The 11,321-nt window shown below is 47.3% G+C and overlaps 1 protein-coding gene across 4 annotated transcripts; it reads right to left on the bottom strand.

The window, feature by feature from the left end:
• On the bottom strand, positions 1 to 9,433 carry irak1 (interleukin-1 receptor-associated kinase 1). 4 transcript variants are annotated; one of them, XM_079226697.1, is made up of 15 exons: positions 9,341 to 9,433; positions 8,326 to 8,493; positions 8,120 to 8,218; positions 7,207 to 7,292; positions 6,532 to 6,702; positions 6,259 to 6,323; positions 5,958 to 6,081; positions 5,168 to 5,289; positions 4,851 to 5,079; positions 3,827 to 3,889; positions 3,652 to 3,739; positions 3,479 to 3,573; positions 2,291 to 2,894; positions 571 to 669; positions 1 to 470 (listed from the first exon to the last, which is right to left on the bottom strand). In XM_079226697.1, exons 1-15 carry the CDS (start codon positions 9,375 to 9,377, stop codon positions 397 to 399), a joined length of 2,124 nt encoding a protein of 707 aa, XP_079082823.1. In that variant the 5' UTR covers positions 9,378 to 9,433; the 3' UTR covers positions 1 to 396. The 4 variants fall into 4 exon arrangements, with proteins under 4 accessions (XP_079082823.1, XP_079082824.1, XP_079082821.1 ...); XM_079226698.1 differs by having other exon boundaries at positions 3,479 to 3,561; XM_079226695.1 differs by having other exon boundaries at positions 3,479 to 3,739.
• Positions 9,434 to 11,321: the final 1,888 nt, after the last annotated feature.

Below are 11,321 nucleotides of genomic sequence, written 5' to 3'. Positions count from 1 at the left end.
TCTTGTAGGTCCTCCTCTTCAACCAATCACAGTCCTTACTGGTAACACAACGTCACTGGTAACATGATACTGGTAACATGATACTGGTAACACAAAGTCACTGATAACATGATACTGGTAACATGATACTGGTAACACAAAGTCACTGATAACATGATACTGGTAAGACTACATCATTGGTAACAGTCACAGCAGGTTTGATGATGTGATACAGTCATGTGACTGTGTTTATTGATTTGTACAAAGTTAGTGAATGAATTGTTTCAGTTCTGCTTCACATGTTGATTCAACATCAAAGCAGAGACACAGCGTCCGTCTCCCAGTTCATGAAACCCAGTGAGAGACGCCTGACAGGTCGGGAGGCTCGAGTGCGACTGACGGGTCAGGAGGCTCGAGTCAGTGGCGCTCAGCAGGGAGGTAATCCAGCTCGTCGCTCTCCTCGGGTCCTCGCTCAGAACTCCTCCCACCGTCTGATGTCACACAGGAAATAAGACACGAGACGCCAGATGAGGACATTAAATGCGGTGAAATCAAAAAAAGGGACATGGAACATGTCAGTGCTTTACGTACAGAGGTCATCAGACGACAGCAGCTCGGGAGTTTGAATCCTTCCTTCTCCGTGCAGAGCTTTCCTCTGCAGGAAACGCTGCTCACTGGGACTCACGAGGACTGAAACAGGAAGGGATCAGCTTTACATTCTGCATCGTCTCCGAAACAAACAAATAAACAACTTTTATTATAGAATTCACAGTAATCGGGTCCTTTGACAACCTGGTGTTGGACTAGAATTGGACTGGTGTTGGACTAGAATTGGACTAGACCTGGACTGGTGTTGGACTAGAATTGGACTAGACTTGGACTGGTGTTGGACTAGACTTGGACTGGTGTTGGACTAGACTTGGACTGGTGTTGGACTAGAATTGGACTCGACTTGGACTGGTGTTGGACTAGACTTGGACTGGTGTTGGACTAGACTTGGACTTGTGCTGGACTAGACCTGGACTGGTGTTGGACTAGACTTGGACTGGTGTTGGACTAGACTTGGACTAGACTTGGACTGGTGTTGGACTAGACTTGGACTTGTGCTGGACTAGACCTGGACTGGTGTTGGACTAGACTTGGACTGGTGTTGGACTAGACCTGGACTGGTGTTGGACTAGACTTGGACTAGACTTGGACTTGTGCTGGACTAGACCTGGACTGGTGTTGGACTAGACTTGGACTGGTGCTGGACTAGACTTGGACTGGTGTTGGACTAGACTTGGACTGGTGCTGGACTAGACTTGGACTAGACTTGGACTGGTGTTGGACTAGACTTGGACTTGTGCTGGACTAGACCTGGACTGGTGTTGGACTAGACTTGGACTGGTGTTGGACTAGACTTGGACTAGACTTGGACTTGTGCTGGACTAAACCTGGACTGGTGTTGGACTAGACTTGGACTGGTGCTGGACTAGACTTGGACTGGTGTTGGACTAGACCTGGACTGGTGTTGGACTAGACTTGGACTGGTGCTGGACTAGACTTGGACTGGTGTTGGACTAGACCTGGACTGGTGTTGGACTAGACTTGGACTGGTGCTGGACTAGACTTGGACTAGACTTGGACTTGTGCTGGACTAGACCTGGACTGGTGTTGGACTAGACTTGGACTGGTGCTGGACTAGACTTGGACTGGTGCTGGACTAGACTTGGACTGGTGTTGGACTAGACTTGGACTGGTGTTGGACTAGACTTGGACTTGTGCTGGACTAGACCTGGACTGGTGTTGGACTAGACTTGGACTGGTGTTGGACTAGACTTGGACTAGACTTGGACTTGTGCTGGACTAAACCTGGACTGGTGTTGGACTAGACTTGGACTGGTGCTGGACTAGACTTGGACTGGTGTTGGACTAGACCTGGACTGGTGTTGGACTAGACTTGGACTGGTGCTGGACTAGACTTGGACTGGTGTTGGACTAGACCTGGACTGGTGTTGGACTAGACTTGGACTGGTGTTGGACTAGACTTGGACTAGACTTGGACTTGTGCTGGACTAGACCTGGACTGGTGTTGGACTAGACTTGGACTGGTGCTGGACTAGACTTGGACTGGTGCTGGACTAGACTTGGACTGGTGTTGGACTAGACTTGGACTGGTGTTGGACTAGACTTGGACTGGTGCTGGACTAGACTTGGACTGGTGTTGGACTAGACCTGGACTGGTGTTGGACTAGACTTGGACTGGTATTGGACAAGCATTAGACTAGGCTTGGACTAGCATTGGACTAGACCTGGACTGCTGATGTACCTGAGGGGTCCGGAGACAACGACTGCAGGGACCCCCCAGGAGAGAGGCATTCTGGGACAGCATGGGGTTCTACTGTGGTCTGCCCTTCGGTGTCTGGTCCTGGTGGACGGGCAGTGAGGGGAGGGAACTGGTACTGGTCTTCAGTGGGGACAGAAGGCTGGGACCCTGTGGATCCAGTTGGACTGTGATACTGGTCTCTGGGGGATGGAGACTGGAGAGACCTGGAGCCGTTCCCATTAGAGCTGAACTGGGAGCGAATGTCATACTGGGAGAAGCCTCGACTCTCATCGGTTTCACAGGGACCGGCGAAAGAGGAGGAGGAGGAGGAGGAAGAGAAAGAGGAAGAGGAGTGTAGCGCGTGAGGAGCGGTGAGGGAGCAGGAGGAGGACAACCGAGAGCACTGGGAGAGCTGGTAGGTATCCTCCAGTGGTCCCAGTTTGGACAGCTGGGTGGACAGCGCTCCCACGCTGCAGTCCAGGGGCCGTGGGGGTTTGGGGAAAGACGGGGAGGGCGGTTGAAGATGAGGATGAGGAGGGTGATGAAGGGGGGAGGAGGACCTGGTCTGGCTCGCGACGACGAGGATATCCTGAAGTTTGTCAAACACCTGCGAGGAGAACATCGACATGAGGAACCGAAGAGGATCCGACCAGGATCCCTGAGGAACACCATGCTGGTTTTAAATAAACAAGGATTTTAAAACCTGACTAAATCGTGGTTCAATTTTTAAATTGTGTCGCAACAAACTTTAAAACTAGCTTGAAATGAAGAAAGATTAGACGTAAACCAACTACTATATCTAGTGGTGATGTCACGGATTGAACTGCGGCGCCTTCAGGTAACGCAACAAAGGAGCAACATGGCTCCCTGAGGAAGACCCACAACGTCAGGTCCCTGTGTGGATATGAAGCAACCATTCTTCGTTTCCGGTGATTCTACAATAACACTGTTATCAAAATTATTTAATTTCTGCTGCTAGAATTAGACTATAATTGGACTGGTCTTGGACTTTAATTGGACTGGTGTTGGACTAGAATTGGACTGGTCTTGGACTAGGATTGGACTATAATTGGACTGGTGTTGGACTATAATTGGACTGGTGTTGGACTATAATTGGACTGGTCTTGGACTAGGATTGGACTGGTGTCAGACCAACTGCTAACAAAAGCCCTTTTTACAAGTCTTTCTGACCTCTGTCATGGCCGGTCTCTTCTTCCGCTTCTTGTCCAGACACCTGCAGGCCAGAGTCACCACCTCCATGTAGCCAGCAGGATCTGCAGCGCCCCCTGGAGACACACCATGAGTACAGCAGCTGCAGGTAACGAGCAGGAACACCAGCTGATACAAACACACACAGGACTGACCTGGGATCAGCCGGTGGTCCAGCTGCTTCCTCCAGGCCTCTGCAGGAGAACCAGTCAGACCGTCCTCCACCTCCTCCACCAGGTCCTTCTGTACAACCAGAACCAGAACCAGATCACGGAGACAATCACCACAGAAATAATCAGTGTGTGTGTGTGTGTGTGTGTGTGTTCTGACCAGGTATGTCTCTCCTGACTTCCTGTCCAGAGCTCGACGTCCGGTCAGAACCTCCAACAAAACCTGAAACACATGAGACGGGATGACCAGAACAGCAGGATCAGGACTAGAGGGGATCGGGACTAGAGGGGATCGGGACTAGAGGGGATCAGGACTAAAGGGGATCGGGACTAGAGGGGATCGGGACTAGAGGGGATAAGGACAAGAGGGGATCGGGACTAGAGGAGATCGGGACTAGAGGAGATCGGGACTAAAGGGGATCAGGACTAGAGCAGATCAGGACTAAAGGGGATCCGGACTAGAGTGGATAAAGACTAAAGAGATCAGGACTAGAGTGGATCAGGACTAGAGGGATCAGGACTAAAGGGGATCAGGACTAGAGGGGATCAGGACTAGAGGGATCAGGACTATAGTGGATCAGGACTAGAGGGTTCAGGACTAGAGGGATCAGGACTATAGTGGATCAGGGCTAGAGGGATCAGGACTAAAGAGATCAGGACTATAGTGGATCAGGACTAAAGAGATCAGGACTATAGTGGATCAGGACTAAATAGATCAGGACTATAGTGGATCAGGACTATAGTGGATCAGGACTAGAGGGATCAGGACTATAGTGGATCAGGACTATAGTGGATCAGGACTAGAGGGATCAGGACTATAGTGGATCAGGACTAGATGGATCAGAACTAGAGGGATCAGGACTATAGTGGATCAGGACTATAGTGGATCAGGACTAGAGGGATCAGGACTATAGTGGATCAGGACTATAGTGGATCAGGACTAGAGGGATCAGGTCTATAGTGGATCAGGACTATAGTGGATCAGAACTAGAGGGATCAGGACTATAGTGGATCAGGACTATAGTGGATCAGGACTAGATTGGGGTTCTGCTGCTCTGATGGAACAAACTCTTCTAAATCAAAGTGAGCCTCAGAGAATTTAAAAAGTCTTTGACGATCACAGCGGCGATCTTCCGTCTCCGGTGAACCAACTACATTTCCCATCAGCCCCGGCGGCGTCTCACCACTCCGAAGCCGTAGACATCCACAGCCGTTCCCAGCTGCCCGTCCCTCACGTATTCAGCGGGCAGGTACGCCAGCGTTCCTCTGACCGTCGCCGTCTTACCCACCGACACCGTCTGAGCCGCCGAGCGCCCCGCCGAACGCCCCACCGGGCCGCGAGACGCCGCGCAGCGAGCCAGACCGAAATCCCCCAGCTTGGCCACAAGATGGCGGTCCAGCAGGATGTTTGAGCTGCGGAGACAGAGACGGAGACAGGGCCTCAGAATTCAGAGCGAGAATCGAACCGCAGGCTTGCGTCGAACGGCGATTGTCTGCGGACCTCTTGACGTCTCCGTGGATCAGCGGTGCGTGTCCGCCTGGTGGGGAGTGAAGGAACTGCAGCGCTGCTGAGGCTCCTTTAACCACGCCCACTCTCTGAGGCCAGGACAGAGACACACACTCCTGAGAGCGCACACACACACACACACACACACACACACACACACACACAATATATATCATATAATATATATATAATATATATAATATCAGCGCTTTTCATGGTACTCGGAGACACTTTACACAACATTTTTAAATTATCCTAAAAGCTAAACAATGAAATAAATAAAAAAATAAGAACATAGAGCACACAGTCACAATGTGTGTTCATGTGTTACGTTGTGTGTGTTACATTGTGTGTGTTACATTGTGTGCATGTTACGTAGTGTACGTGTTACATTGTGTGTGTGTTACATTGTGTGTGTTATGTTGTGTGTTATGTTGTGTGTGTTACGTTGTGTGTGTTACGTTGTGTGTTACATTGTACGTTGCATTGTGTGTGTTACGTTGTGTGTGTGTGTGTTACATTGTGTGTTGCGTTGTGTGTGTTACATTGTGCGTTACGTTGTGTGTGTTAAGTTGTGTGTGTGTTACGCTGTGTGTGTGTTACATTGTGTGTGAGTGTTACGTTGTGTGTTACGTTGTGTGTGGGTGTTATGTTGTGTGTTATGTTGTGTGTGTTACATTGTGTGTTACGTTGTGTGTGTGGTTGGTACGTTGTGTGTTTTGTTGTGTGTGGGTGTTGTGTGTTACGTTGTGTGTGTTACATTGTGTGTTACGTTGTGTGTTACGTTGTGTAGCTGGTCCTCCAGGGATCTGAGCTCCATGTAGCTGTAGATCAAACACACTGATTCTGGTCCTTCACTGAAGCCCAAAAGATCTACGATGTTCGGATGTCTGAACCTGAACAACAAACTGATCAGAACACAGACATATATACTGTGTGTGTGTGTACACACATATATATATATATATATATATATATATATATATATATATATATATATATGTGTGTGTGTATATGTGTGTGTATATATATACACATACATACATACATACATACATATATATATTTATATTAGCTGTACTCACTTTGACAGTTTGTCCACTTCAGTCTGAAAACTCTCCTTCAGCCGAGTCCAGTCCAGCAGACAGTCCTACAACAACAACAACAACAACAACTCTGACCAATCACAGTCCACTTCCTGTCAGTGACACGTGTAGAATCACTCTGATCGGTGCAGACTCAGGTGATAAAGGTGTTACACTCCTCTATGATAAAGCCAATAGAAACACAATTCTGATCCGCTGCAGCACAGAGGTGAGGTCGCCATGTGACGTGTGTCTGCGCTGTGATTGGCTGACCTGTTTGAGTCTCTTGACGGCACAGTCGATGTTCCTCAGAGACGCTCGGTACACGACCCCGAACCCGCCCTCCCCCACCTGCAGGGAGGGGGTGAACCCCATCGTCCCAGCATGCACCTCTTCATACGACCAGCACATCACGCCACTGCTGCTCGACACCACCGGGGGGTGCTGAGGAGCGACATCACCATCATCATCATCATCACCGTGTGTGAGTGTGAGTGTGTGTTACCTGTGTGTGTGTGTGTCGTCAGTGTTACCCGTGTGTAAGTGTTACCTGTGTGTATATGTGTGTCTGCGAGTGTTACCTGTGAGTGTGTGTTACCCGTGTGTGTGTGTCTGTCAGTGTTACCTGTGTGTGTATATGTGTGTGCTACCTGTCTGTGTGTGTGTGTGTGTGTGTTACCCGTGTGTGTGTCTGTGAGTGCTACCTGTGTGTGTGTGTCTGTTAGTGTGTCTGTGAGTGTTACCTGTGTGTGTATATGTGTGTGTTACCTGTGTGCGTCTGTCAGTGTTACCTGTGTGTGTGTTACCTGTGTGTGTGTGTGTCTGTGTGTGTGTTACCTGTGTGTGTGTCTGTTAGTGCTACCTGTGTGTGTATGTGTGTGTGTTACCTGTGTGTGTCTGTCAGTGTTACCTGTGTGTGCGTGTTACATGTGTGTGTGTGTGTGTTACCTGGGCAGGTTGGTGGTAGTCAGACTTCAGGTTGGGTGGGGGCGGGGCCGGTCGGGGGAGAGGTCTTCCTCTTCCTCCTCCTTCATCTGCATGGAGAACAGGAAGTGGATCGTTCACTCTTCATCCTGCCTACAAGTTAAACTTCTGGATCAGAACCTCGAGAGGAGCTCCGTTTAGAAACCCTTTCACAATAAAAAAACACGGCCGGAAAACTAACTGCTGTCTTTCTACAAACTCTGACCTACACCTACAAAGCTTTGACCTTAAGGCTGAGATCAGATGAACGGTTCTTAATGTAAACAACAACAGGTTCAACACTGAGGTAAAGGTGTGTGTGTGTGTCTGTCAGTGTTACCTGTGTGTGTGTGTGTTACCCGTTTGAGTGTGTGTGTGTTACCTGTGTGTGTGGCTGTCAGTGTTACCTGTGTGTGTGGCTGTCAGTGTTACCTGTGTGTCCGTGAGTGTTACCTGTGTGCGTGTATGGATGTGTTACCTGTGTGTGTGTATAAGTGTGTTCCCTGTGTGTGTCTGTCAGTGTTAACTGTGTGTGTGTGTGTTACCCGTGTGTGAGTGTTACATGAGTGTGTGTATGTTGCCCGTGCAGGAGTGTTACATGAGTGTGTGTGTGTGTGTGTGTTACCCGTGTATGAGTGTTACATGAGTGTGTGTGTGTGTTACCCGTGTATGAGTGTTACATGAGTGTGTGTGTGTGTGTGTGTTACCCGTGTATGAGTGTTACATGAGTGTGTGTGTGTGTTACCCGTGTATGAGTGTTACATGAGTGTGTGTGTGTGTGTTACCCGTGTATGAGTGTTACATGTGTGTGTATGTGTGTGTGTGTTACCCGTGTGTGTGTGGTTGTGTGTTACCTGTGTGTGAGTGTTACGTATGTGTGTGTGTGTGTGTGTGTGACCTGTCAAGCTCAGTCTGACGGTGCTCAGTGTGGGCATTGCCTCAGGAGGAGGAAGAGGAGGATGAGGAGGAGAGGAGGAAGGCTTCAGACTGGAGGCCCCTGCAGAGCGAGAGAGAGAGAGAGAGAGAGAGATAGAGAGAGAGAGGTCAGCTGTTGTGTGTGTGACCTCTGACCCTACAGAGGTCATCACAGGTCAGAGAACTCACAGCCCAGGATGACATCACGGGGGCGAAGCAGCTCCAGACGCTCCAGCAGGTCGACCAGCTCCCCCACACAACCGTTCCTGCTCTCCCATTGGTTCATCACCCAGTCGGTCCGCCTCCCCCTCTTCTCAGCCAATCGTACGGCGGTCTGATCCCCGAGCACCTCTGAGGCTTCAGACACACAACAACACATATCAGTACTGTGTATACTACTTCAAGGTACTTTTTGTACTACATTCTTCTGAAAGCTTGAGTTACTTTACAGATTCAAATTATTATTATTGATGAAGATTAAACTTTTTGATTGAAGTAGTTCAAAACACTTTAATACATCAAAACAATCCCATAATATAACAGAGATACTTTATTCTAGACGATGAATACTTACCACTTACTTTAGGTATCGTTTGATGGCAATACTAGTGTACTTTTACTTCAGCATCAGGATAATATTGTGTACTTTTACTTCAGTATCCGGTTAATATTGTGTACTTTTACTTCAGCATCAAGATAATATTGTGTACTTTTACTTCAGTATCAGGATAATATTGTGTACTTTTACTTCAGCATCAAGATAATATTGTGTACTTTTACTTTAGTTTCAGGATAACAATAGTGTACTATTACTTTACTATCAGAGTAATACTTGATGTGTACTTGTTAACAGAGTAATACTTGTGTACTTGATGGTACTTGTTATTAGAGTAATACTTGTGTACTTGATGGTACTTGTTATTAGAGTAATACTTGTGTACTTGATGGTACTTGTTATTAGATTAATACTTGTGTACTTGATGGTACTGTTAACAGAGTAATACTTGTGTACTTGATGGTACTGTTAACAGAGTAATACTTGTGTACTTGATGGTACTGTTAACAGAGTAATACTTGTGTACTTGATGGTACTGTTAACAGAGTAATACTTGTGTACTTGATGCTACACGGACAGGTAGCGCTCCACCTTGTTAGCATTAGCAGCGTTAGCCGCTCCGGGTTCTGGTTCCGGTTCTGGACTCACCGAAGCGGGTCCAGTCCAGGTCCGACAGCGCGTCCATGACCCGGCAGAACTCCCACAGGACGGCGGGCGGCAGCCGGAACAGGAACGTCGCTCTCTGCGCTGCTGCCGACATGTTTACTGGCACGAGACGGTACCTGAAGCTAACAGGCTAACGGCTAACAGAGACCCGCCTTCAGACCGGGACCCGGACCCGGTCCACCCGCATCAGAACGATCCGGAACGGAGAAGTTACAAACTTTAAAAGTCTGTGAGATCAACAAGTTCTGGTCCTCTGCTGTTTCCGCCCGCTGCGGGTCAAGCTCACTGCAATAAGAGCCGCTTCCGGTTAGCAGTCCTCCAAAATAAAAGACTGAGAACTAATCACGTTTTCTTTAATTACACAAAAACAAACAGTGAGATTTAGAGAATTCAGCCTTCAACAGGTGCAATATTAATATAATAAATATAATTATTATTCTAACTACAATAATAATACTACTACTAATTATAATAATGATAATACAAATAATGGATAACAATGAATTCCTTCATCTCTTCATCTCTTCATCCCTTCCTCCCTAAACCCTTTCCCACTTCCCAAATCTCGTTCACTCGTTCCATCTCTCCAATGAGCATTTGAAACCTATATCACGATTAGTGTGGTCTTTGTTGGTGAAAGGGTTAGTAATAACAAGTGAAATCTATGGTTTGGTACATGAGAAAATTCAAATATCACAGATGTTCGCAATGATAGATTTAGAAGAGGAATGGAGCGACATTGATTGTGAGAATCTCTTCGATGTCAAAGGTGAGAATATTAAAGTTACTATGAGAAACTCTCCTTCTGTGTTGGTTCTGTCGCCCCCTGTGGACTAAAGTGGTAGTGTCTCTGAGTACCAGGGTCCCTTTAGGAAACATCTCATTCTGCTGCAGCAGGGTCTCACAGTCTGATCCTCTCAGTCCTGGTTCTGGTTCTCCTGTTGCCTCCCTTCACTCCAGCGGGTCCAGCAACACATTTTGGTTCTCCAGCAGCATGGCGTCAGGACTAAAGGAGGTCTATAGAGGATCAGGACTAACCTAAGGTCATATAGAGGACCAGGACTAAACTGAGGACCAGGACTAAACGAAGGTCATAGAGGACCGGTTTCGTGTAAGACAATATTTTTTTAACCGGCCGGCCTTAACGTTGTGGCTGATAAATATGACCTAATTAATATGAGGATCATAAAATGATACAACCGACATGAAGACCATTATGAAGTGCTTAAAAATATAAAAATACAATTCACCATTACACAATTCTGATAACAGTACCAGCAAGTACACAAGTATTACTCTGCTTACTCTGAGTGTTCCTGTAACGAGTGTTCATGTAACAAATGTTCATGTAGCGAGTGTTCCTGTAACGAGTGTTCATGTAACGAGTGTTCCTGTAACGAGTGTTCATGTAACGAGTGTTCCTGTAACGAGTGTTCATGTAACGAGTGTTCCTGTAACGAGTGTTCATGTAACGAGTGTTCCTGTAACGAGTGTTCCTGTAACGAGTGTTCATGTAACGAGTGTTCCTGTAACAAGTGTTCCTGTAACGAGTGTTCATGTAACGAGTGTTCCTGTAACGAGTGTTCCTGTAACGAGTGTTCATGTAACGAGTGTTCCTGTAACGAGTGTTCCTGTAACGAGTGTTCATGTAACGAGTGTTCCTGTAACGAGTGTTCATGTAACCAATGTTCATGTAGCGAGTGTTCCTGTAACGAGTGTTCATGCAACGGGTGTTCCTGTAACGAGTGTTCATGTAACGAGTGTTCCTGTAACAAGTGTTCCTGTAACGAGTGTTCATGTAACGAGTGTTCCTGTAACGAGTGTTCATGCAACGAGTGTTCCTGTAACGAGTGTTCATGTAACGAGTCTTCATGTAACGAGTGTTCCTGTAACGAGTGTTCCTGTAACAAGTGTTCATGTAACGAGTGTTCCTGTAACGAGTGTTCCTGTAACGAGTGTTCAT

Source organism: Taurulus bubalis (genome assembly GCF_910589615.1).
Source record: "Taurulus bubalis genome assembly, chromosome: 11".
In the NCBI taxonomy this organism is placed as follows: domain Eukaryota; kingdom Metazoa; phylum Chordata; class Actinopteri; order Perciformes; family Cottidae; genus Taurulus; species Taurulus bubalis.
Note: the sequence above shows the minus strand (reverse complement) of the source record. Positions and strands in the feature narration are given on the sequence as shown.